The sequence below is a fragment of the Manacus candei genome, unplaced genomic scaffold, assembly GCF_025592945.1.
Source record: "Manacus candei isolate 608988 ecotype Guabito, Panama unplaced genomic scaffold, ASM2559294v1 h1tg000040l, whole genome shotgun sequence".
Classification (NCBI taxonomy): Eukaryota; Metazoa; Chordata; class Aves; order Passeriformes; family Pipridae; genus Manacus; species Manacus candei.
The window spans coordinates 1,343,812-1,370,569 of NW_026138088.1; the positions used below are offsets into that span (position 1 = coordinate 1,343,812).

At 58.0% G+C, this 26,758-nt stretch overlaps 1 protein-coding gene across 4 annotated transcripts; it reads left to right on the forward strand.

Moving 5' to 3' along the window:
• The first annotated feature begins 7,958 nt into the window (after positions 1-7,958).
• Positions 7,959-26,437, forward strand: TNS4 (tensin 4). 4 transcript variants are annotated; one of them, XM_051794612.1, is made up of 13 exons: positions 7,959-8,668; positions 14,387-15,013; positions 18,504-18,936; positions 19,117-19,523; positions 20,355-20,441; positions 20,900-21,019; positions 21,337-21,429; positions 21,696-21,773; positions 22,131-22,202; positions 23,145-23,313; positions 23,663-23,731; positions 23,946-23,972; positions 24,510-26,437. In XM_051794612.1, exons 2-13 carry the CDS (start codon positions 14,518-14,520, stop codon positions 24,637-24,639), a joined length of 2,181 nt encoding a protein of 726 aa, XP_051650572.1. In that variant the 5' UTR covers positions 7,959-8,668; positions 14,387-14,517; the 3' UTR covers positions 24,640-26,437. The 4 variants fall into 4 exon arrangements, with proteins under 4 accessions (XP_051650572.1, XP_051650571.1, XP_051650570.1 ...); XM_051794611.1 differs by lacking the exon at positions 24,510-26,437 and adding an exon at positions 24,258-24,488 and having other exon boundaries at positions 7,960-8,668; positions 19,114-19,523; XM_051794610.1 differs by having other exon boundaries at positions 7,962-8,668; positions 19,114-19,523.
• The last annotated feature ends 321 nt before the right edge of the window (positions 26,438-26,758 follow it).

Below are 26,758 nucleotides of genomic sequence, written 5' to 3' on the forward strand. Positions count from 1 at the left end.
CCAGGGATGTCTGAGAGTGACAGCCACGACAGCCCTGGAAGTGCAAGTGAGCTTTTTGCTGCTTTTCTCCCTTTCAGGACCCTCTGGGAGGATCCTCACAGCTCCATTAGAGTCCATTAGCAGCTTCCTCTCCTTTGTCTGGCACTGAACGTGGGCCTGGTGAAAGGTGTCATCGTGGTGGTCCCTGGAGCTCAGGGAGAGGGGACAGCACAGCACAGCAGCCCCTGGACCTGCCCCAGCTCCAGGCAGGAAAAGGAACCGTGGGGGCCTCCACTCCTTCCTTTTCCTGCAGACTTGGACAATAACAGGGGCAAGGCTGGGAAGAGAAGGAGCAGTGGGCTCCCCACATCAAAACCAAGAATTTTTAACAAAGGAGTATCTGACAGGCATTTGCTCGACCTGCAGGGGAGTCTCAAGGCTTTGCTGTGGGCTGTCCCTGCTATCAGGTTATTATGGCTTATTATTCTGGGTTTACTGGGATAAAGTGGGCAAGGATGGTGAGATAAGTGGAGACCATTCGGTTGCTGGAGGGCTGCCAGGAGCTGTGAGCAGGACAGGGAGGTGCTGAGGGTGCAGCTCCCTCTCTGCAGGGCCAGGCACACACACATTTCCATCTTCCAGCAGCTCAGCCCCACTGAAACCTGCAGCAGCCTCGGAGGGACTGAGGATCAAGCCCTCTCCCAGCAGCTGTTCCCAGATTTTCCCCTGCCATGGCCCGGCCATCGCTGCCAGAGAGCCGTTTGCATCCCTGAGCCAAGGGCAAAGCCCGGAAAGGAAGAATTGCAGGACCGTGTGGGACAGGAACGGGAGAGCTTTGGCCGGGACAAAGAGCCACCCCTTTGTCCCTGTCCTGGGGAATTGGCCCAGCCTGGAGCCCGTGGGGGGATCAAGGGCACTGCGGGCCGGGATGAGGGCGGAGAACACACCGAGCCCTTGACCCCTCGCTGCGGGTGTGAACAGCCTCCCATAAATACCAAACGCTTCAGCGTGACAAGTGTCGGCAGCTGTGAATCAGCCCTTGGCAATGCCTGCAGTCACCAGCCATGCTCCCATTGTCCCGGGATTCCCTGGAATGTGAGCCCACCCCGGCAGTCCCACCCCTTCCCTGGGCTGCAGGCACCGGCAAACAGCACCTTGTGATTCCCGGTGTGGGGATGCCCGGGCTCCAGGGATCCGAGGGGAAATGCCACCTCCCAGGAAGCACTGGAGCGCTTTGTGCATGGCCAGTGTGGGGTTCAGTGTGGAAAATGGATTCTGAGAGCACATGCCAGCTCTTCTGCCAGGGAAAATCTGGGAACAGCTGCTGGGAGAGTGCTTGATCCTCAGTCCCTCCAAGGCTGCTGCAGGTTTCAGGGGGCTGAGCTGCTGGAAGATGGAAATGTGCATGTGCCTGGCCCTGCAGAAAGGGAGCTGCACCCTCAGCACCTCTCTGTCCCACTCACAGCCCCTGGCAGCCCTCCAGCACCGAATGATCCCCACCTATCTCACCACCCTTGCCCACTTTATCCCAGTAAGCCCAGAATAATCAGCCTATTCTTCTCCAGCCCTTTGTTGCTGCACCCATCCGGGGGCCCTCAATGCACCTTTCCCCTTCCTGCACCGTCCCTGCTCTGTTCCTCCTCACCCCTGCTATTGGCAGTTGGAGCTGCAATTAACTCCTGGCTGTGCCCAGAATCCTCTCCCTTCCCTTCCCTTCCTTCCCTCCTCGCAGGGTTTACCGGTTTTTCCCTTGCACAAATATGGGAGCAATTCCCGTGGATTACCAGTCCCTATCAGTGCTGGCGTGGGGCACCTGGGCAAGAGCAAACAGAGCTGACTGTGGAGGGGAAAAGCGAGTGTGGAAAGCAATTGTTCTCCTCGGGTTCACCTTGATAACAGGGACGCCAGCTCCAAGACAAAAGCTGTTTCACGGTTCCGTGCCCTGGGGTTGCAGGAGTCTCATTCCTGGAAAAGGGAAAACGGGTGGTATTAGTTCAAAATGCAGCTATGAGGTGGGAAGGAGAGTCCAGGCTGCATGGGGAGAGCTGAGTTTCATTCCCTTTTCTTCTTCCACCTACCACGAAACCTCAGGCAACTCTCCTACCCTGGAGATGAGAACTTTTCCAGGATTATTTGCTTGGAAGCTGTCAGCAGCTATAGCTCAGAGGTTAATGCCTCTCCTCTCGCTGTGCTGTCAGTGTGTGCAGAAATGTGTCTGCTGAGAGGGCACTGGAGCGCAAACACGGACAGGTGTGATCCCTCCACCCCAGCTCCATCACTGCCTGCATCCCTGGGCTGTGGGCCCAGCTGCCAGCTGGATTTAGGGGCCTCTTTACAGCAGGAACAGGGGGAACAGCCCAACCTTGCACTGGTGGGAAACAAACCCCTGAGGATCTTGCTCTGAGGAGGAGAAGCCTCTGTGTCTTTGGGCACACGCAAACACAAACACCTCCAGGGTTTCTCCTGCAGGATTTCTCCTCCAAGAGAGCCCCTCCCTTCACCAAGGTGCCCTGGAGGCTTCTTCAAGCACACAGCTCCCCTGGGGTAGTCAGCAGCCAGTGAGAGTTTGAACCAGCTTATGGATTTAATGCTGAAACTTCTGCTGGCTTTCTGGGAAGAGCAAATCCTGCTGCCAGGCAGCTCAGCCTGGGAGTGACCAGGACAAGCTACTCTGGAAATCCTTGGGATTTTGGACTGATAGTTACTGGAATGGCTCCAAGTGAGAGTTTTGTCAGGCAGCATCTCCACAGCCCTGTATGGAAGGAGAGTGGGAATGCCTGCTGATCCATGGCTAACATGCTCCTTGGAGGTGTCCAAGGTGTTCTGGATCTGGCTGGCTGGGAGCAGAGCCTGAGGCAGTGCCTGGCACCAATGAACAAAGAAACAGACTCCCAGAGGCTCAGCTGTAGCAGCAGGAGAAGAGGGAGCACGGCTGCTCCCCTGGCAACACTGTGTTCCAGTCCCACGCCTGGGAATGGGCAGATGGGCCTGTGCCTTCACACCATCCTGTCCTGGTGGGGTTGGTGAGGGCTCTGGCACAGACACTGGGAAGATCCTCTGGTTCCTGAGACCCCCAGTTGGCAGAGTCCCCTCGAGCAACCCAGGGAGAGCTCCTGGGGCTCTGTTGGCAGAGGTGGCTCCGGGGCCAGCACGGGTCTGTGATGACTGCAAGGTGATGGTGTCACTTGGCACAGGCTGAAATATGTCTGTGGTGGAGAGCCAGGAGGCTCCATGAATCATTCAGTGCCTTACATCCGTGTAAGGATGGTTCAGGGCTGGATCTGGGGCAGATCCTGGAAGTATCTTTCCAAGGGAAGTTTTGGACAATGATGTCCCAGCTTCTGATGATGCCATGTGAGACAACCTGTGCTGCCTTCTCCTGCCCTGCCACAGCAATCTGGAGGCAGGTATTCCCCATGTGAGGTTTCCTCACTGGAAATGATCCATAGAAAGCTGCCTCAGGGAAAGGGCTTGCTGCTAAGGAAAGAAGAACCCAGTCTCTAATTCTTTGTAGTTCTCAGAGCAAAATCCACCTGCAGATGGAGGCTGTGGAGACTCCTCTGCTGGCTTTAAAGTCCCCAGTCTCTGGAAAACACTCCAGAGACATCCAAGATGTGCATCCTGGGGGATGGTGGCTCGGGAGAGTTGTGTGCAGCAGCAGCACCCTCAGTGTCCCCTGGGGCCAGGAGCCTCCAGGTGCCAGTGTTCTTTTGGGCTCATTGGCACATCATCAACTACCAGTGTCACCCAGCACTGCCCAAAAAAGGGCTTTTCTCAATGCTCCAGCTGCACAGCCAGGTAATTCCTTGCAGGAGACAGGAACCACCTGGTGCTGCCACCTCAGCTCTGCCCATCCAGGGCAGCAGCGGGGCCTCATCCTGTGCTGTTGACGTCAGTGGTTTTCCCCTCACAGCGCCCGGCGTGTGCAGGCAGAGACCTGGAGCTGTGTGAGCCCAGCCCACGCCTCTGGCACGTCCTGAGCCAACGCTGCTTTTCAGTTCCCTCCTGCAGAGAACACAGCTGCTGGCTCAGGGCACCCCGGGCATCCCCCAGGGCAGAGCTGGGCACAGGGAGCTGCTCCTTTCCCTGGCTCCTGGCCGGCTCTGACTGTCACAGGTGCTCCCAGCCATGGTGTGACTTCCCTGGAGCCTTGCACTTTCAGTTTGAGAAAACCTTCACTGCGAGGTCTAGAAAACAAAAGGTCCTTTTTCAGTGAGAGGAGGCTGATTAACATCCCCTCGGGGGAGCCAAAGGGCCTCCTCACCCTTCTGAGTAAATATGTTTTGTTGTTCCATGAAAAGGGGTGACTCACCTGGCGAGGCTTTCGAAGCAGTGAGGTCCCTGCACGTGGCTGTTACAGGAGCCCCACAGTCACGGGGCTCGGGGGAGGTGTGAGGGACTGGCCCTGCCCTGTCATCAGCCCGTCCTGCCCAGCACCAGCCAGTTCAGCCCCTCCAGAGCAGAACGCTCCGGGCTCAGCTGGACACTGTGCTGGACACTGTGCCCACCTGCTCCAGCCAAAGGGAAGGGCTGCTCTGGCTCAGTGTGTCTCTGGGGGTGTCTCAGGGTGCTTGGAGGCAGCAGCAGGACCCAATTCCAGACCTCGGTGGGTGTTCAGGGTTCTCTCCCCTGCCCGGTGCCACTGGTCAGGAACCCCTCAGAGGGTTCCCCGGGAGCTGCCCAGACCTGCTCTGCTTGTACCAGCTGTGCCATCGACCCTGGGAAGACCACGACCCTCTGTGGCTTTTTCAGGCAGGTCTTGCAGCACTTCACTTCAATGTTTTCTGCACTTTCAAAGGCCCTGGAGGAGAGGAAGGCTGGAGGAGTGAGGAAGAGGAGGGGTGAAGGTAGCAGTGACCTGCTTCCTGCCCAGAGTCACTGTTTGGTCAACTCCCCACGTCACCTCTGAAGCACTGGACGTGGTCTCACTTGGCTTCTCCCGGGTCAGACTTCTGGAGGGTTTTCCAGAGCCAGGCGAGAGGGAGGCAGTGTCGGTGGCAATGCAGAAAACAGGGCAGAGCAGCTGCTGGAGCCAACTCACACGTTTTATTTGTTCTTTTTTTAGCTGTCAGGTTAATATTTTGTCCTTTATGAGCACGTCCTGGGTAGGGCCATGCCTGGAGGAATCTGCTCTGCACAGGCAGGTTGGGTTTAGCCAAGAAAAGAGGAGGCAGAGGAGGTCACAGAGGATTCTGTCACAGATGCTGCTGAGGGGAGTTCCCAAGGTGAAGGAAGACCTGGAGGATGGCCCCTTGTTCCAGCCCTTCTGCATGGCCCCAACATTTCAGCCCAAGGCCTCCCACCTTGCCCCCCATCCTGCAGCCCCCAGAGCCATTCCATGGATCCCCTCCCTTTACACAAGAACCAAACCCTCAGTTCCAGGCAGAGGTGACAAAGAGAGGGATGTTTCATCCTCTTCTCCTCGTTTGCACAGGTGCATTCCAGGGAAGCATTCCCGAGTCTTATTCATAACCAATATTTGTTCCTCTGAAAATTCTCTTTTATGTTGGGTCCCTCACCGGTGTCTGGGTGTTTATTTTGTTCCAATCCCAGAAACAAGGAACCACACACCTACAAACCCTGCAGGAGTGACTCTGTCGCTCTCCCCCTCTCTTGTTCTTCCTCCAGCCTCTCCTGGGGCCACTCTGGTTTTCCTTGGCCATCTCCAGCTGCAACCAGAGTGCTCTCCCCCAGTCAGTCTCACACTCCTGATTTCCTTCAGCTTTCTCCTGGGCACAAAAAAGTGGCATTTACTGGCTGCTGACCATCCATCCCATCCCAACCCATCCCGTCCCAACCCATCCCATCCCATCCCATCCCATCCCACCCCACCCTATCCCACCTTGGAGGAGCTGTGTTACCACAATGTTGCCCACCTGTACAACTACATAACCATTTATAAAGTTTAGGGATATGCTGTTTGCTAATAATGTTTAGGGCCTTCAGGGTGGGAAAATCCAGGATGACGCAGAGGCTTGTTCCTGGTGGGATTTCTCACTGCAGGGTAAGTTCACCTGCACAGGTGACTGGTTCTCACAGGCAGTGCTGCTTCAGTCCAAAACATCTGCAGTAAATGCAGTGTAACCCAGGTTCTGACTGGGATAACAGAGCCCTGATGCAAGATTTTTACCCCTGTGGTAAAGATTTTTACACCAGTGGTGAGTGATCCACAGGGGCAAGGCAGAACACCCCTCTGTATGGACAACCCTCCACGCATCCCATTAATTTTTCCTGTTGAACTTCCATGGATATGGAGAGCACGAAGAAGATGTAACAGCCTGGCCGAGGAGCCACTGAGCCTCTTGGCCTCGCTGCAAAACCAGAAATGTCAAAGCCAGAGGTGGATGGTGGGGGTTTTTCTGAGGGCTCTTGCAATATCTCTGTTTGCCTCAGTGCTGGGGAGGAGTTTGACAGCCCTGCTGCAAACGAGCCATTTTCCACAGACAAGGCTCCCCCAGGCATCTCCCCATGCCTTGCACAATGCAGGCAGGACAGCAGGCAGAGAAGATGGGAAAGCAACATTAGAACAGCACAGGAATTGCAATTTGGCTTCCTGAGTGCCAATAGCAGTAACAACCCTCTGCCCTGACAGAGAATTGCATCACTCCTGGACACACAGGCCTCTTCAGCCTGGGGCCAACACAGGATGTGAACACACAGCAAACAGCTTTGCACTGATTTCTGGGTTGCTGAGCATGTAAATGCCAGAGGAAGTTGACGCTGGAAGGTGACAGTGGAAGGTGACAGTGGAATGTGTCAGTGCAGTGGGAGCACCTCCCTTTGGGGAGGCCACCCCAGCTCCACAGGCAGGTCCCATCCAATCCCACCTCCATGAACCCGGTGCTGGCTGGAGCAGGGCAGTGGGACGGGGAGGGCCCAGCACAGGGTCACTTTGGGGTGATTTTTCCAAACGAAGTGCTTAGCCTTGAACACATTTTATCCTGCTGGGTTTCCCCAGGCCGTGAACCCTCCAGAACAGAGTTGAAGGCTGGGCATTCCCAGAACTGGCTGCAAACAACGGGACCAGAGTGTGGAGACATCTCGTTCTGCTGCCAAAACCTTCCCCTCCCCACATCCCTGGTGCTTCCCCATCCTCTACAACTGCCCAGCCATCCCAGGAGAGAGAAGGGACCCAACCATGACCCAACACAGGTCATGGTTCCCCAGCATTACTCCCCCTCTGCTCCCTCAGCTGCAGTCAGGCCCCAGTGATGTGTGTGTGATACTGAACATCCTCCAGGTTAGAAATTCCCTCTGTCAAGGACCTCATCCAGGTGAACTTTACCAGCCAGGAAAAGGAAAGCTGCCGGGAAATCACTCCCACTGCAATCCCAGGGCCATCACAGATGGAAAGGGGCTGTGCTGGCAGTGTCACACTGTTTACCCAGGAATGTAAGGACAGGAAAAAACAATGGCTGATAGTAAATGAAACACTGGAAAGATTGTAAAGTGAGATGAAGGAATTTTAAGGCAGGGAGTTTATATGGCCTATTTCCTGATAAAATCAAGCACTTTAAATGGTCCCTTCGTGGTGTGGCAACACTGCAGTGAGCCCAAGGCATTTATGGGCAGAATAGGCAGTTTCCTTGAAAAAGGGTATTTCAGAGACATGGTTTAAAAGGTTGCTACACAGCTCTGTGCCCACTGAAACTGGAAGAAACCCTTGAGCCAAGATGTACAACAATCCAGAGGGATGCTTGGGGGTTATTTATTATCCCCCATTCCCAACCAGGGAATGCTGAGTGCAGCAGTCGGGCCTGGACACTGCAAACATGTTTTAGAGACACGGTTGCCTTTAAATACATTTTCCAATCTTCTCCCTGTAACACACCAGGGATAACACCCCAGTGCTGATGGTGAGGGCAGACAGGTGACAGACGCCCTTTAACCAGACAGAAGATAAAATTTCTTTCCCTTTGGTCCAGTCTCCCTCCATAAAGCAACACCTTTGCCACGAGGCAGTGACACAGGACAGGCTGTCACCTCTTCCAAGGAGCAGTTCTGCTCCTCCCAACAACAACAGGCCTGTGGGAGCAGCTGGTACCTCTGGAAAGGAGCAGGAGGAACCAACACTCCGATGCTGCAGCTGGAGAGGAGTCTGTGCTTGTTGTCCCCTCTTCGTTCACTGTCACAGCCAACAGCCAAGGTTTGGGGAGACTGAAGCCCAGTCCCCAGCAGTTCTCTCCCCACAGGCAGTGCCGTGGCTGAGGGCTGGGTGGGGGCTGCTGCTGGCCCAGGGGGCTGCAAGGGCAGAGGACAATCCTTGGTAGCTGCAGCACCAACTCCCCACCTTCCCGAGCAGCGTTGCCTTGCTCTGCTCCGCCTGGAAGCCGTGCCCTGAGCAGCCTGGCTGGCAGCTCTGCCTGGAGCCCTCCCGTGCCAGGGCTCCGGAGGCACCCTGGCCCCTCGCCAGCCCTGCACTGCTCCGGGGTCTATCCCAAACCCGGCGTCTGGGTCTTCCCTTTCCCTCTTGCACCACACCTGGCCTGAGCGGGGCTGCGCCCTGCGGGGCACGGAGGGGCGGTGAAGCTCAGCCCAGGTGGGAGGGACTGGGCTCCCGTTAAATCCCAGCTCCCAGAGGACCCGCTCCTTGCCCAGACCCACCCCTGTGGTTTATGAGCTCAAGGTGCTGGCGGAGGTGTTGTGGCAGAGCCGTGCACAGGAGTGGGGACGAGCTGCTGCAGCCCAGGTACCTCAGAGTGCTGATTCCAGGGCCATCTCTGCCTTTGCCATGCCTCTTCCAAGTCCTTTTTTTCCCTTCAGTTCTCATGCTAATGCTACAGTTCCTATCAGTTCCTCCCTTCCATCACTCCTCTTGCTGCTGCTTTGCATTTAGCTGGGGATTATTGCTGTGCCTTGGGAGGAATCTGCTGCAGGGATCTCAAATAAGCCAAGACAGGGTTGTTCCTGCACGAGCAGCGCTGCCGGCGGGCAGAGACCGAGCGGATCCGGGGTGGGGAAGTGCTGACAGGGATGGTTGGGATTATGCTTGTTGCTCCAGCTAAGCTTTTGGGGTTTTCTCAGTAGTCTCTGGGGTTTATGACATTAGCATTTACCTTTCTTACTCACCCTTTTGAAGCATATTTAAGGTTTCCAGTGGTGTTCGTTGTCTGTTGAGTGTTTCCTTCGCTGCCTCCAGTGGGCTCAGCCGGGGGGACACAACTGGGATGGTGTGCTGGTGCGTGTCCCAGTGCCTGTTCCAGCGCCTCCTCCCTGCCCACGGGAGGCTGCGGTGTGGGAGGTGTGCAAACTCCAAGGCAATAAAAGTGCCACGTGGGAGCAGACGTGCGAGTGGCTGAGGTGGAGGTTGGTGTGAGTGGCTCGGGGTGTTGTGGTACCGCAGACGGTCAGGGAGGTCAAAGCGCCGGGAATTGGGTCAGGAACAAAAATGCTGTGAAACCAAAACCAAAAGCGGGTTCTGGGGCTCCAGCCCTGTGTCAGAGGAGAGCGAGCATCAGGAGGATGGTGTGGGAACTGTGCAGCCAGGGCTCCAGGCAGGAGCACTGTGGATCTGCTGCGGGTGTAGGTGGATGTGCTGGGAAGAAGATGGAGGTCTGAGGAGGGGAGGAAGGGAATCCAATCCCACCTCGTACTGTTTGGGCCCAAGGGAAGAGCCTGAAGCAGTTCTGCTGCTTCACAAGGTTTCAAGCCCTGCAGGATGTGCCTGGGGCAGTGCAGGGGTACAGGGCCCTTCTGAAACACCTGGAGTGTGCAGAGCCCCCCGTGGAGCAGCTCCCATCCTCTCCCTTCCCTTGGTACCCCTGAAATGCAGGAAAACAGCCTCTTATGCTGCAGCTTCCTTTGTCTAACATTAGTGAATCCCATAAGGGATGTGCCCATGGTCTCAGAAGGGGAAAATCCTGGCTGGTGCCCTGAGGAGCTTGTTAGTGTGTCTTGAAAGCCTCATGTTCCTGTAACTCATCTCAAACATTCTTAGGATTTGCTAATTTAGTCTATTTTTGGACAGACATCCTGTTCTAAAGACTCTGTTGTCCCTGAGCCTCCTACATCCACTGCTCGCCCACAAAGAGGGGAAGGGAAACTCCTCCTGGCTGTGCAGGGACCTCTCCTGGGAAAGGGGACCAGGCTCTGCTGCTCATCTCATCCCCAGAGAAGCTCTTGCCAAAGGGGAAAGAGCCATCCCTGGAGAGGAAAAGGGAGCAAGGCAGTGGGAGGGGGAGGTGTCAGAGGAGTGATTTCGACATTACTAATAACCCTCCTCCTCCAAATCCCTGGAGACCCTTCCAGAAGCCTGAAATGTTGCTAAACAGGCAATGCACTGGGGGATCTGCAGGGAGGTCGCTGGGCGGGGGTGGCTTCTGATGTGGATGCTCTTGGGACGCGTTGGAGAGCAAAACATCCTCCTCTGGCACTGGTCACAGAGATGCTGCCCCGTCGTGTGGCTCCGGGGGCTGCTCAGACACCAAGATGCTGCCTGGGATTTCACAAACGCTTCTTTTGCTGCTGATCTTCCTAATTGCTCGTGTTTGAGCAAGGGAGGAGGCTCTGACAGCCGCCCCTTCTCCCCCGGCGAGGGAGGGCAGCCCCTCCTCGTGCCCAGGTGCTGGAACCCCCGGAGCTGGGGGTTTATTAATATCTGCCATGTGATACCACGGCTCTCCCTGCTCTGCAGGCAAAACACGGCATAACCATGGGAACTCTGCTCCTCAACGCCCTCAGCACGCCCCGCTAATCCAGGCAAGTCGCCCGCAGCTCTCGCTGTGATCAGGTTGGGTGTAATGAGCTCTGGAAACCCTGGGTGTCCCAGCAGTTCCCTCTGCCCTTCCTGGCGAGGGGATGTGTAACAGGCTTGTCATCGGGAGGCTCCCAGGGCTCATGTTGCAAGGAAAAACAACCAGACTTGGCAACTGGCTGAGCTGTTTTGGGGTCTGTGCAGGCAGGGAAGGAGGCTCTGTCCCAGCTCGTATGTCTGAGCTCCAAATATCCGCGCTGGGACTCCCAGGGCTCTGCTGCAGCTGCCGGGGGACGCTGCGGGGCAGCGCTGCCAGCTCCGCTCTCACCCTGCCCCGTCTGATGCCAGGGCAGAGCCCTGGGGGTCCCACCGGGCTCCCCGAGATCCAGCAGATGAAGCAGGAGGGACTTTGCCCTGCGTGGATGGGCGGGCTGGGCCGGCGGGGCTGGGCCGTGCCCGGCGGGTTTGGGAAGGGCGGTTATCGCCGGGCCGGGGTGTGTCGGCACAGCCCTGGCCCGGGGCACCGGCTGCTCCCACCGCGCCCAGCAGCGCCCTGCAGACCTCCGAACACACACCCGCCTCCTGCCCCACGGGGGTGCCCCGGTCCCGGTCCTGACACCCCGAACCCTGCTCCTTCTCCTGTCAGGGGGGTCGTGTTTTCATGCTGGGGGGCTGCCTGCCGAGCTGGGCTGGAGGTGGAGGGGAGAACTGGGGTTACTGGGCTGAGCTGCAGCTCCTGCCCCACAAGCTGGGTCTCTGGGTGCAACAGGGACCTGCCTTGCCAAGAGCCTTTCTAAGAGTGTCCATCTGCATCCAAAATCTGTGACTTGTCCCCTTCATCTCAGGGGGAATTCTGTTCCACAGTCTGCTTCCAGAAGCAGAAACTCTCTAATTTCCAGTCTGGATGTGTTTGTGCCAGCTGATTTCCATCTCTTTTTGTGCTACCCTTGTCTTAGCTTAAACAGCAGAGCTCCTTCCCTGGTGTTTCCATACAGCCAGCAGATCTCCCAGCCCGGGCTGAGCCAGCCTGGCCGGGCACAGCTGCAGTGCCAGGGTTCCCTCTGCCAGGGCTGCCCTGATTCTGCCACAGCACTCACTCTGCTGCTGCCACAGAGCCCAGGGCACCGCTCATGGCACAGTGTGGATGTGTGTGATATGGGCTCCCTGCCTGTACCCATGCCCAGCCCCTCTCCCTGCCCAGGGGGGCACAGCTGGACACTGCCCAGCCCTTGCCAGGGGGACACTGCCATTCCCAATTGCTCTTGGACAGTCCTGATGTCTGTGGGCAGCATTTGCCTGTCCCATGGCTGTGCCATGCTAGTGGCCAACAACCAGCCTGTGATCCCCCTCCTTCACCCCAGCCCTTCCCCTCTGCTCCTCCAAGCAGGAGAGCCCACAGCCGAGGCTCAAAATTCCTGTGAGGAGCCTGGGAGACCTCTCACTTCAACCCAGAGAAGGGAAGGGAGGAAAAATGAAGTTTGGAGACTAATTCTGGCAGCACCAGGCATAAGAAAGATCAAAAACTCGGGGCAGGAGTACAAGAGAGGAGGGAAGCTGTTGCGTGCATGCTCCTGGAAGCCCCGACAGCCCCGGTTCATGCATCCTGCACGTTATTTCTGTACCTACTTAAATTAAAACCAGCCTTGTCTTGCTGACGCTGACTGGAGCCAGGCAGTTCTTCTCCCCAGGGGAGAATCCAATTTTCACTCCATCTTGCTTGCGTTTTTGACCTGGAATGACTCTTCTTTTTATATTTAACCAACACTCCCTCCGAGCCTCGTACCGCGCTGCGCTTCTCACGCAGAGCCGGCGGTGGGATGGCACACAGAGCTCCAAGGCAGGGGACTTTGGCTGGTTTCCCAAGGTGGGCATCCTGCCCACCTGAGCTCTGAGTGACCCATGGCAGAGCCGTGCCGTGACAGACCAGAGGCCACACGTGCTCTGTAGGCTCCATCTCTCCTCAGAACAGAGGCAGACCTGGCTCAAAGAGGGTAGGATTACTTAATTACAGCTCAGAGGTGCCCTGGGCCTGTCTAATCCAGTCTCCAGAGGTGTTTCCCTTCCTGCAGCACAGCCCTTGGTGCAGGCACATCCCTGCTCCCGAGCCTTTCCTAGGGACCAACCTGTCAGTCCTGTAAATTAAACCTTTCAGAGGCTCAGGAGACACCACGGGGGCTGGGCTGGCAGGAAGGTAGATGGAGTGGAAGTATTTATTCACTCCTGCAGCCCTTAGTGCTCTGGGAAGCCCTGGAGAGGCCTTTGCCTGCCGTGACTTGCCCGTGGCTGTGTGCTGACAGCAGCGACGTTCTGCTTTAATCCCCTAATCTTCATGAGCCCGGGGTATTCCAGGTGTCTCTCCAGCAAGAAGTGAGGCTTCTCCAGGGTTATATAACCCATCCAGAGCAAAGCTGGGCTGTTTGGAGCCCACTCCATACCAGCTCCCAACACCTGGCAGGGCAATTAGTCACCGATTACAGCCGTGACGCAGGGCACCAGCCCAGCTCCTGCTGCGCCCACGGGCTGAGGCACCAACTGCCCCGGAGCAACGTGTCTCCTTCCTAATCCTGTGACTCCATCGTTAATCAGTCCGGGATAGGTGAGTAAATAAGTCTGTCACTGGAGGCTGGTGCAGGGAAGAACAAATGTTTTGTGAGGTGCAGCCCTCTGTTTGTGTGTGTCACGCACCGGATCCGCGCGGGATACGGAGAGGGAGCCCCAAGCTGTGGGATTAACTCCTGCCAGCAAACCTTTGGCTCTGGATCGCCCGTGGTCCCCACTGGCACTGTTCTTCCTGGGGACCAGAGAGGATGGGAATGCTGCCATGCAGCCAGGGCAGTGTGGGCACAGGGAATGTCCTGGGCTTGGATGTCCCAACACGGAGATGCTGAGTTAGTTTGGTTGTGGCAGGACAGCATTATTGTCCTCCTCTGGAGCCAGAGGAGTGAGGGTCCCTCTGTGTTTGGTGGCAGGATGTGATGCTGAGGGACAACTCCTGCCAAGCAGGAGGGCAGCAGCAGCTGGGGAGATCCCACTTGTTGCTGATGCAGTGGGACAACTTCCCCACCTCCAAACAGTGCCCTCAGACCCTTTTTCCCTGACCCCTGAGGGAAGCCCACCTCCTGCCAAGGGGGTTTATAATGGAGAATTAAAAAATACTTTCTGTCCAAAGCAAAGCCCGGGAGTCTTCAAAGTGTATTAGCAGTCAGATTCCTCAAGCAGCACCATGACTGAGGCAGCAGCCACGTACTCAGGCTTCCAGGCTTGCCTTGTACCAGGAAAAAGAAATCCTGGATTAGCTGTACACCCACTCCAGGACACTGCCCTGGCAGGCAGCTCCGGCTCTGTGCCCGCCAGGCTCGCTGGCTGCCCTCGGATGCCTTCTGAGGGTCAGGGTCCCACGGGAAGACTCTTAGAGTGAGCCCTCATTTCATTCTTAATCCAGAAAATCAGCAAATAAAGCAGGATGTCGTTCTCAGGCCTTTGAATCATCCTGAAAAAGCTGTTGCCAGTGAGTGCTCCGTGCGCTCGCCCGGCCACACTGTGGCACCGGGAGCAGAGGCTGGAGAGGGTGGAAAAGCAGGACGGGGTGACTTGTTTTCTTATGAGCTGAATTCCAGCTTTGCACTCCAAATCCCGGTTTTTATAGACTTTTCCGCTGAAGTCTGCTCCTGCCCGGGGCATGCCTGTGTAACCGCTCCTCTCTGCATTCCTCAGATTCCTCTTCCGCTGGAGACCGGATTGAAGACGGGGGTCTGAGGTCCCTGGTGGAGGAAGGAGGCGAGGAGCAGGAGGAGGAGGAGGAGGTTTCCCTTGGACTCTAAGCCGTCAAACCGGAAAACCAAACCATGTCCCAGGTCATACAGAACCACGTGCTGCGTGTTGGACAGACTGTGTGTGTTCCCTCTCCGGAGGAAAGCAAGAGCCTGCACCCGGCGGGGTACCCGGGGTGCTCCACCCTGCCGGGCAAGTACGTCTACTACTCCACGGAGTCCTGGGCTGACCCCCCCTCCGTGGTGCACCCCAAGGCCCACCTGCTCCCCGGAGGGAGGCTGTATGGAGCCCACCCTGTGCTGGAGCATGTGGCTGCTCACACACAGGGGAAGGGGCAGCAGGACTCCTCCTTGGAGAGAGCCACTGCTCCGTGTCAGCCGAAGCAGGAGGAGAACACCAGCGTGGATCCTGAGGCTCAGCCAGTGTCTCCCTCCCTGGACATATCCATAGAGGCTCTCAACCGGCTGATCCTGGAAATCGACCCGACCTTCCAGCCGCTCAAGGATCCAGCCCAACCTGCTGTCTGGGGTGACACCGTGGCCACCAAGGAACAGGAGCCAGAGGCAATAGGTGAGGAAAAGGCACCACTCAGGCACTGGAGCCAGAGCAGCTCCAACCCAGTGAAAACCCTCTGCCAGGGGCAGCGGGAGCCCAGGGCAGGGAGGTCGGGCACACACCTGTCCCGTGGGCAGGATGAGGTCCTGGGGGGCTGGAAATGGGCATCAGGGATGTCCCACACTGTTCCCAGTGGGATTGCTGTGGGGAGTTGTCTCCTGACGTCAGGGCTCCATATTAAGGAGCAGGACAGGCTGTGTATCCAGGCTCTGCCTAATTCCACCGCTTCCATGGCCCTGGTCTGATCACTGTTGACACGTCTCATGCCCAGCCAGCTCAGAGGGATCCAGAAGGGAACAGGGAAAACAGCCTTTGATTCAATCTGATGTTTGTTTCCCTGCGTTTGGAGAAAACATTTCTCAATGGAAATGGGACTTGGGGAAACTCCTAATCCCAGCTGTCACCATCAGTGACAGGCCCTGGGCTCTGGGTGCCATGTGAGGACCCTGCTCCCCTCATTCCCTCAAGGCCAGCAGGGCCTTTCCCAGGGTCACACTTGACCCGTGGGAGCACAAGGATTTGCAGCCAGATTTCCAGGGCCCTGGGCTAAGGTACCGAGTGTTGCACAACCATCCCATTTAAGTGTTCCCAGTCACTTTGCCAGGGAAATTCTTTTTCCAGGGCTTGTGCACTCCTCGGGCAGCATACCTGGCATAGGCAAGGCACCAGCAGCACATACCAGCCTGTTCTCTGCTCAAGGGTTCCCTACATGAACCCTTGTGCAACACTTCCCCGTCATCCCTGCAATCCAAACTCTGATCTGTGAGCTGCTCCTGATCCAAGCATTCCTGCCTGGGCTCTTCTGCTGGTTTTAGCTGTTCAGCACCCTGTGCACAGGGCAGCCCCAGCAGTGCTGGCACTGCTGTCATTGTCCTGGTGCACTGGGGGTGGCTCAGGTGCCTGAGGACACAGACTTGCTGTTTCCCAACAGCCTTGTTGCCTGTCCCTGTCTTTACACATGGAAATACCTTGACAGTCTGTCCCCAGGCCTCTTTCCAGAGGAAGGTGAAATGAGAGGATGGCAAAGGCATGAAAAAAATTCTGTTCTCCCTGAGCCCTCCTGCAAACACGAAGATTGTGGGGTCAGGGGAGGATGAGGTGCCTGTGAGGGTCCTGGTGCTCCAGCAGGGAGCCAGACAATTCCAGGGCAGACAGTGTCCCTGCTTCCCCCTGGGATGGACAGAGTGGCCTTGCAGATAAAGGACTGTGACAAAGTGCAAGTTCAGCTCTGGCTGCTCAGTGCCTGGATCTTGGGGGATGGAGCCTGAGAAGCTTCACAGGTTTGAAAAATCTGGCTCCAAGAGAACACCTGGAATTCTGGCCACAAGTGCAGTGGGGAAAGCCTCACTTTAGCTTTCATTTTCTTTTAGCAGCTCTTGGATTTTACATCTACCTCCTCCCACTCCAGCCCTGCAACCTGTGCCCTGATGTGAGGGTGGCAGGGACTGACAGTGACCAGAGAAGTGAGAGGGGCTTGTTCTTGGTTAGTGGAGCCCATGAGGAAGCTTTAAACGTGACAAATGCTGCAGCAACAGGAGATGCTTTCATGAGAGTCACAAATCCCTCTGGAATCCGCTGGAGAGGAGAGGAGATCTCAGATCTCAGCTTACGTGACATCTGAGCTTCGTGTTTGTGGCACTTTTGCCACTCCTTGATGCTGGAAAACTTGCCAAGGTCTTGAGCAAATATTTGAGGTTTAACCCCAGGTGATAAGAGGAGCCAAGGCGGAGAAGTAGGAGGTAAAAGGCCTCCTACATGAGCACGGTGTGCAGGTGCTTGTCAGTTCTTTAAAGGACAATTAAACTCTCCATTTCTCTCTCCCCTTGAGGAGCCATTGACAAGAGCTGGCTGTGAGGGTTTGTGTGCTGATACCGGGACACTCCCAGGCCGAGTGTTGGAGGAGCTGCTGCTGGCAGCCAGGCTGTGGAGGGGGAAGGCTGTGGCTCTGGCTCCATCCTGGCGAGGTCCAGCTGTGTCCCCACTGGGGACCAGCCCTCCCAGCCCACCCGGTGCCTCCTCGGCACTGGCCGTGCCAATCCGACCCTGCGCCGGGGTTGGCACGGAGAAGGGGCTTGGGGAGTAACTTCTGTACAGACTTGTGCTCTTCCTGCTCATCCATCTCTGTGCCCCAGAGGTCTGGCTGTTCCTTGCAGTAACCAGGGTCAGCAGAGTCGGCTGCTCTGCCTGTCCAGCTCCCACGTGGCAGGTCCAACCCTTCACACCGCAGCCAGGGGGATCGGGGTTGTTAGAGCAGCTTGTCTTTGCCGCAGCAAAAAGGTTCTTCCCTCTCCAAGAAACGCTTTTGAGAAGGGGAACTTTCCTGAACTCCATGGCAGGGCAAGAACGAGGCACTGAAAGCAAAGCTGGGCATGTCCAGGCTGGAAGGGAGGTGCAAACTTCTGGCACTGGAGTGATTAACCACCAGAGCAGCTTCCCTGGGCGGTGAATCCACCATCGCTGCGAGTGCTTAAATGGAGTCTGAGTGTTCCAGCCCAGCCAGAAATTTATGGCTTTGTCCAAGGAAGCCAGGGCCTGATGTACATCAGGCACCTGGGGAGCCAGGCACACTCTGTCCTGGCTGTGAGGTTTCGCTTTCTCTGGCAAGAGATGCTCTGCCAGGTGTGTTCCCATATCACTGATGGCAAGCAGAGGGGCTGGACGTGCCTGGCCTGCCCTGAGCACGAATGGAAGAGCAGGAAGGATCCCACAGCAGGGCACAGGCACAGAAACTGCCTTGGAAGTTACTTCCCTGGAGAGATTCGTGCAGGATGGAAGAAGGGAAGAGGGAGCAGGAGGCCCCTGCCTGGGGCTCTGTGCTTGCTGCCAGCATGGCTGGTCCCATAGTGGACACCAAGAGCCCTGTAACTGCCCTTGTCCCACATGGATTCACTCTGCCTCCTGTCCCACCACCACTCCAGCTGTACCTGGGGCCAGGTGACATCCCCCTGCTCCTCTGCCCAGGCCCAGGTGACATTCCCCTGCTCCTCTGCTCGGCCAGGGTGTGCAGGGCCACACTCCTGCTGCACTGAGCACCCTCCAAACCTGACGTAATCCCCGGGGGGAGCAGCCAGATGTTTTTCTCTTGAGTCAGGTACAAACAGAGAGGCTGCTGGAGGGAACACCCACCTCTGGCTGCAGGTCTCTGCAGGTCCTGGCTGGGTAGTGCTGGTGAGGGGGGGTCTGAGCAGCAGATGTAACCCCCCTTCCCTGGGAGCCTGCCAGCACTGGGGGCAATGCACTCTGGGGTCTGTGAGGAATCAGCCCCCATGGGATCTCAACAAAAGGTATGGGGGTGTCCCCTGGGACTCCCCTGCAGCCCTGCAGAGAGTGAAACCCAGAGCCAAAATTCACAGCAGGAAGAACAGACACGTGTCCCCCACGGAGCTTTATTAAGGAACACAATTTGGACACTAGATGTCTAATAACCTCCTCTCTCTCCCTGCAGACATCAAGTACATAGAGCTGACACCAGGCAGAGCCACGGGGCCTGAGCTGCCACAGGGCTCCCCCAGCCCTTCGGGCACCCCCTTCTCCAGGTCCCCCCAGACCGACGGCTTCCTGACCCAAAAAGGGGCACTCGGGGGCAAATACAGCACCAGTGACAGCGTGGTTTTCTCCAGCCCACCCGGACCCTCGAGCTCCCAGTCAGCCACCCTGAGCTGCAGCAAAGCATCCGAGAGCATCACGGTGCCCCAGCAGTGCACGGCCGGACACACGGACACCACTGCCGGACACACGGACACCGCCTCCCTCGGCACCTCCCCGGGCTTTGACAACCTGCTGAAGCCTGTGCACGTGGTGAGGGCCCAGCAGCGGGGCAGTTGGGTGTCCCAGCTCTCCACGAGCCCCGGCTCTGACACCAGTTACATCCTGGGAAGGTAAATGTGCCCCGGCCTCGGGGTGATGGTGGGGATGGAAGGGGTGCAGGGCTGGGCTCTGAGTCCCTCATTCCTCAGGCTGGGAGCCAGCAGGTTGACGGAGCTGGTGCAGTCCCTGGGGTGGGCTCTGCATGTCAACACCCCCCTGATGTTCTCTGCTCTTTGTCCCTCTTGCAGCAGCACCCACTCGCTCCACAACGAGGACTCGGATGCTGCCACCGCTGCCTGCCCGTCCCCCGCCAGCTCCCTGGGCAGCCCCTGCTCCCCTTCCCCTGGCATCCTGTCTCACTCCAGAGAAGCTTTTGGCCAGAGGCCCCCCCAGCCCAGGGCAGGCAGCTCCCCCAGCACCAGCTCCTCCCAGAAGGGCCAGGCCAGCAGCTGCCCCCCCTCCATCCTCCCCTCCGCAGCCGACGTCCCGGTGCTGTTGGTGAACGGGTGCCTGGAACAAGGAGATGGATCCCCCCGGGCGGCCAAAGCCCCCCCCAGCTCTGCCATGCAGGCTCCCCCTCCCGGCTGCAGCCCAGCCCCGAGGCTCGGGGGCCTCAACAACGCCCTGTCAGCTCCTGCCCTCTCCTGCGTCCCAGACAGTGAGTCCCAGGGCAGGGCTGGGGTGGGAGCTGCAGATCCTGGCAGCTGCTGGGAAAGGGGTACAAACCTCATTTTCCCTCTGGTTTAACTGTGGATTATAGACACGAAAGGCGGGAGGTCCTTGCCGGAGCTGGAGCTCCTCGTTTTGTCCCCGAGGGCTCCGGGGGGTCTCCAGCTCAGTCCTGGTGACCCTGGATGAGCTACACCTTCTGCCCAGTGGGGTGCTGGGGCACGGGCTCAGCAGGCAGGAACCCTCTGCTCCCTCGAGGAAATGCAGATACACCCATTTATAGTACCTGAGAGTGAGAACCACCGTTCTGTCCTGCCCTCCTGGTTTGTGGGCCCAGACCAGGGTCGGGAGGAGGGGTTGGGGCTCCTGTTTGCTCTGAGGACACCAAAAGGTACAGCAGTTCACAAGGTCCCTCATTCAAGGGCAAACACTGGGGCTATTGTTCTTTGGAGGAGATGAGCAGAGGCAGCTCTCAGGGCAGAGGGTTTTAATTGGGATCCTTATGGGAATATCAGGAGGGTGTGTGGGTCAGATCCTCAGCTGGTGTAAAGCCCACGGTCCAGTGCATTGTGCAGGGCTGGGCAGGCTGGCACTGCCAAGGGATTCCATGTGCCCCTCTCTGCACTACATCACAGCCTGCCAAGAGAGATAATTACATGGAGAATGAGCTATTCTGAGGAGTGGGGAGGAAAGGATTGAAAAGGATTGAAAAAACCTTCAGCCCTGACCAGCCCGAAAAAGAAATGTCTTTGCTGGGCTCTGTCACCTGTGGAGGTCCTGCGGGTCCCTGCTGGCCTTGACACCATGGGGTCTCTTGCAGGTCCCCTCAGGGCTGGGCAGCCCACCATGAAGTTCGTGATGGACACATCAAAGTACTGGTTCAAGCCGAGCATCAGCAGGGACCGAGGTGAGGCAGCAAGGGGCTCCAGGGGGGTGACCCCACCTTGGGCTCCTGCCTGTGCCCTGGGGTGGAGTCCTCCTGTGTCCCTGGGGACTCAGTGAGGGCAATTCAAAACCTACTGGGGGCTGATGGGGGTGGAGAGACCCTCTTACTCCGAGGGGGACGACTCAGAAACACAGGCTGTGCCACAGCCCCTCTGCGACCCCCTAAAGCTCATAAAAGCTTCTCCTGCCCCTGTGCTGTCCCACAGGCAGGGGCTGAGTGTCCTGGGGACCACAGAGACCTCTGAGACCAAGGCAGGGCCCTGCAGGAGCACAACTGGTGCTGCACGAGGGCCGTGCGCGTCCTTGGCAAATGCTCCGGAGTCTTTCCTGCTGCTGCCAAGGAGTGACTGCCCACAGAGCACAGGAGTGGGGAGGTCCCACCTGTTGTGCTTGGCTGAGCCCCTGCCTGTGCTCTGACAGCAATCCAGCTGCTGAGGGACAAGGAGCCAGGCACGTTCCTGGTGCGGGACAGCACATCATTCCGGGGCTCCTTTGGACTGGCCATGAAGGTTCCCGGCTCTCCGTCCGGCAACCAGACAGGTACAGGGACTGGCTTGGAGATGGGGGGGTTCCTTTAATGCTTTAACTGAAACTGGGCAAACTAAAGCCAGATGAGAAACAACAGGATTTCGGTTGTGTGGGAGACATTGACGGTCTCTGTTGGTGCCCATCCCACCCCTCACAGGGGCTGGCACCACAGAGAAGCTCTGGTGATGCCCTGGGATGGGCAGGGGTGGGCAGGCACAGGTAGGGGAAGGCAGGGGTGGGCAGAGGAGGGCAGGCACAAGGAGGGGTGGGCAGGGGTGAAACAGCAGCTCTGGGGCCGGTGCTGATGCTGGTTTTGGTCCCTCTTGCAGGGGACGACGGCAGTGACCTCGTCCGGCATTTCCTCATCGAGTCCTCCACCAAAGGAGTGCACCTGAAAGGGGCCAGCGAGGACCTGTATTTTGGTAAGGACAGTGCCATCACCCACAGCAGCCCTGGCAGCCCCAGGAGCTGTTTCCAAACCTCCTGGAAGCTCCAGGGTGCCGGGGGGAGCGTGTTGCACACCCACCAGCATGGGGACCCCCCGGCCCCCAGTCCTACCTGCACTTCCCCGGCAGTGAGATCATGGCAGTAGGAAAATGAGCTTCCTGGGACACTGTTGGGGGGTGGAGGCACGTGGTGGGAGGTTTCAGGCACCAGGCCCCCCACAACTCGTGGCTCTGTGTTTCAGGGAGCCTCTCTGCCTTCGTCTACCAGCACGCCATCACCCCGCTGGCACTGCCCTGCAGGCTCAGCATCCCCACCAGAGGTAGGTGATGGGACAGGGGGGATGATCCAAGGGGGAGGGGGGAAGGTCCTGAGGTGGGGAGGGGGCTGAGCCACCCAGGTGCCCTGTGAGGGGCTGCTGCCCTGGCTGCAGGCAGAGCAGGGACCTGCAGAGCTGCCCTGAGGACAGCACAGCAGTGACCCCCTTCTGCTGGGGGAAGTGGGGAGATCAGAGGTGAGCAGAGCCAGGAGGGGGAGGTGGAGGACAGTTAAGTTAATTACTGCTCTAAGCCCCTGAAATTAGAGCAGTCCTGGGCCTTTGTGAGATAAGGAATGGCCAAAGAGGTGACCAGCACAGCCCTGCCTGTGGCATCACTGCTCCTGCTTGTCCTTCGTGCAGATCTCGCTGACAGAGAAGACAGCCCAGACTGTGCTCCTGAATCCATGCTGTCCCTGGCAAACAAAACTGCAGGTGAGGGCTCGAGCCTGCACTGCTGCCCAGCTGGCAAGAGCTGGAGCCCTGTGGCACGCCCTGGTGGGGGCCTGTGTGACATCCCCCTCCAGCTTCCCCACCGGGCTGGGGATACCCCCAGGATCTCCCCACCTCCTCCCCAGCCCCTGGGCTGTAGGGGAACCTGGTATTTTTAAGGAAAGGAGATTTTGTGTCCTCAAGATACCAGAGAACACAGTTCTTGAGGTCACAAGGCTGACAAAAGGCCCCCATTTCCCACAGTTTTAAATAGCTCTTGATTTTTAAGCCTCTCCCCAATGGGGTTCAATGGGGATTGAACATCTGGAGCTTTAGGAGAGGGACGGGGCAGTCAGGGGCTGCTTGAATTGCTGAGGGACCTTATGGGGGACACGTGGGCACTGCAGAGCAGGATGGGAGGGGTCTGTGCACCCCAGCCTGGGTGGGAGCAGAGAGGGAAGGGCAGGAGACCACACGGATGGGTCACAGCACAGGCCGGGGAAGCGGGAACGGCTTTGTTTTGCTGGAAATTCTGAAAAATCAGTTGGCAAGCTGGAAAGTTTAGTTTGACCCAGAGCAGCCCTTTAAACAGCTCAATCAGCCTGAAATGTCATGTTTTAGGTTGGCCTTCAGCCCTTCGTTGGCTTGGGGTATTTCTGCTTTTCATTAAAGGAAATATGTAATAAACAGAGAAAAAAAAAAAAGCGCCCCAAATGTGACATTTAGAAACGGGAAATTAAATACTTTGACTTTTACAACAATTAGTGCGAAGAATTAAAGTAAACCAGACTAAATTGGTGAAGAATTTCTTGAGTCACCGAACCTTTCAATTTTCGTCAAAAACAAACCCGGCCCGGACTCCGCGCGAGGGTTCTGCAGGATGATCCCTGGGACCCAGCCCCGGGTGTCACCCGTGCTGAGCCGGGCCCTGCGCTGTCCTCGCAGTGTGCAACGTCCTGTACCTCAGCTCGGTGAACGTGGAGACGCTGACGGGAGCCCCGGCCATCCTGAAAGGCATCTCCTGCACCCTGGAGCTGGAGCCGCTGCCCACGCCCACCCTGGTGCACTTCAGGGTGACGGAGCAGGGCGTCACCCTGACCGACATCCAGAGGAAGTAAGAGCCCAGGGGTGGGCTGCGGGGGTGGCCGAGGGGGGGTCATGGAGAGGCAGCTCCCCCGTGCCCACCCAGCCCCCTCCTTGCCTCCCAGCCTCAGGAAAAGCTGCCCTGCTTGGACAAACCCCCGTCACGGTCCAGGGATGGGCCTGGCCCCTTGTTACAGTGCAGGGCTGTGCGTGGCAGCACCTCAGGGGTGGGATGCAGGAGGCAGCTGGACCCGGGGTTGGGATTCGGGGATGCCATTTGGGACCCCCATTCCCCAGCAGCCGTGACAGGGCTTGGATCTGCATCATCCTGTTCCTGCCTGGGCCCTTCCCTCCCATAACCCTTCCCTCTCCTCTTCCAGGGTGTTTTTCAGGAGACACTACCCCTTGGCTGCCATCAGGTTCTGCGGGATGGACCCTGAGAACAGAAAGTGAGTTTTGGGCGGCCGTGCCGGTCGGAGCCGCCTCCTGTGCTCCCTTCCCTGCTGTTCCCAGCACTTCTGCGCTGCTTCAAATCCCAAATCCCAAAAAACTGCCCTGGGCGTAACGCGCCAGGGTGGATCTAAACATAACCCTTGGCTTTGCAGCTGATGGGATGAATTAAACATCAGCCTTTGAGCAACTCCAATTCTGTTCTTCCCTCAGGTGGCAGAAGTACTCCAAGTCCTCCAGGTAAGACCTGCACAGGGACCTCCTGCACAGAGCCGGGGGCTGGAATCTGGGGGGGATGATGCTGCTTTGGGAAGCAGTTGCATTGCAGAACATCAAAGAATCAGCTTAAAAATGAAGAGAGGATTCAATAGAAGTTACCGTGGTGGCCGGGTGAGGGGTGGGACTGGTGGGTAAAGTTTTTTAGGGCGGGTTTGCTCTGTAGGTTTGGGCAAGAGGTTTGGCTGAGTCCCGTTCTCCACATCCCCTTGTGCAGAACCCCCCATCCAAATCCCACAACCTTTCCAGGGACTCACACTGGGCTCAGGAAGGGAGTTTATATCTGGCTCTACCTTGTACTCAAGAATCTTTTCACGGCTGGGTAAGCCTTGCCAGAAACGCTCCTCCCGGCTGCTTGGCTTCCAAGGAAACGTGATTGGGGAGCGGGCCAAGGTGGAATTGTTGGAACTGGGATTTGGCTTTGTGGCCGGGGCTGGTTTCAGCGTATTCCTTCAGATTCCTGGATGCAAACTGAATAAGCCTCTCTCCTTTTTTTCAAAGAATCTTTGGGTTCGTGGCCAAAAGCCAGGCAGACTCGGGGAACCTCTGTCACCTGTTTGCAGAGTACGACACGGTGCAGCCGGCGTCGCTCGTCATCGACCTGCTCCGCCAGCTCCTGCTCGGCCCGTAGGGATGGGACCTTTGGATGCCCAGGGCTGGCAGCTGCCCACACACTGCCGAGCTTCTCCTGCTCCTCTGCTCCTGCTTCTGAGTTGCACTTTTGGCAACAGCTCGTATTTATACTCTTTTTGTTATGTACCATCATGTCAGAAGTCTCAGTTAGAGATTTTTCAACTCTGGTGGGATGAGATGCCCACGGGGAGCTGTGCTGGTCTGGGACAGAGCGGTGGGATGGGAGCTGTGCTCCCTATGGAACCACAGCCCCTCACCTGGCACCTGCTGTCTGCCTTGCAGGGCCCCAGTGTTCTGGCTGAGGTTCCTACCAGCCACGAGGGACCCCTGTGCTCGGGGCATCCAGGCTGAGGCAGGTCATGGAGCTGAGCTGAGCTCCCACCATTAGGAACTCGGCCCTGACCCCCCAGTGCCACAGGAGGGGAGGTCTGGGTCAGGCAGGGGGGACTTACCCCCTGAGTAGTACCAGAAGGCAGCTTTGCAAATCAAACTGCATAAAAATCACCCAGTCCTGCTGGGAACCTGCTTCCCTGAAGGAGCAAGAGGCATCCGCAGGCAGGAATGTCAGAGCAGCGCATTTTTCCCTGTGCTGGGAAATTCTCCTGCCCTTTTTCGCAGAGCGGGGTTACGGGTGGGCTCGACCTCCCGGCACCGCGGAGAGCTGGGAAATAAACGGTGACATTCTCATGACAGTGAAACATCGGGTTTTTGGAAATGACTTGCCTGAATTTGGGCCAGCTCCTCGGATGACGTGCGCTGGCGCGGCCCCGAGGAAGCCGCAGCTGAAGAGTCGGCTCCGCTGCAGCTGGAGCAGAGGGCGGCTCCGAGGCCACCACACTGTCACCTTCCGTAGGTGTCGCTCACCTGAGGCCTCTGCACTGGTTTTGATTTCAGGCCCTGTGTTATAAACCCACATAGGGGTATTTCCAATAAAGCAGTGGAGCGTTTATCCCGCACGGACACCGCAGGGATGTCAGCAATGGAGACACTCGCTCTGCTCTGGAACAGCCAAGCAGATGCATCCATGGCAGAGGGTCCCTCTCCTCCAGCCAGGCTGTGGAGCGGGTCCAGCTGGAGCAGCTTTTGGCAATGACCAAAACAGATATCAGGGTCACTGCAGGGGGAGCACATGGGGCCCTGGAGCTCTGGGAGGAGACCTGAACAGCTTTGTGCCCCCCAGACCCTTTGCCCCAGGCTCTGCTCAGCCAGAACCCAGCCCTCTGGGGTGGGCTCGGGAGCCAGTCCCAGGGATCCTTGTGTTTCTGCCGCCCCCACTGTGCTGCAGGGACACAGCAGAACGTGGCACCCCAAGGTCATGGGCAGCTCAAGCTGCAGGATCCCAGCCCTGGGACATCAGGGCAGGTCCGGGACCCCCAGGGCTGGACTCTTGAGGTTATCACGATGCTGGTCAGGATCATACAATGAGAATGGGAACAGGCAAAGGCCTTGGCTCCATGCAGTGCTTTGAGAGGGTCGTGCTGCCCCCCCTGACCCCGGCCAGCCCTGGCAGTCACCGGCACAGGGCCGGGGCGCGGGGCCGGGCTCCAGGAGGGCTGGCGTCGGCCCTGGTCCGGCGGCCGATGTGCTGTGCCAGCAGATTTCTGGGCTGCCTGTGTTGGCTGCGGCCGCCTCTGGCCCCGTCCCGGGGGTGTTTGCACAACCCCAGCACCGCGCGGCTCCGGTAACCGGAGCATCGGGCTGGCACCAGCCCCGGGTGGCACTGCCGGCCCCGGGAGCCACCAGGCAGGGACCCGGCGCACTCCTGTGCCGTGACCGCGGGCAGCACCGGCTGCAGACGCCGGGGTCGGGGGTGCCAGGAGCAGCGGGAGGGGTGCGGCTGCTGCATCTCCCGGCTGCATCCCGGCACCCTCCCAAAGCGCCGAGCGGAGCCGGCGGTGCCCGGTGCGCTCCGGCACCTGGGCATGTTCCGCGGGCTGCGGCTCGTCAAGGCCGGCGGGACCGCCTGGCCTCGAGCCCGTGTCCCTGGAGCAGCCGGTGCCCGTCCCTGTCCGACCCTGAACTTTGAAGCCCGTCCAGGGTCCCCTCCCAGCCTGGCGCCGTCTCCGGCCCCGCCGCTGCTCCGTGTCGCTGTGTGGGGCTGACGGTGACAACCCTCC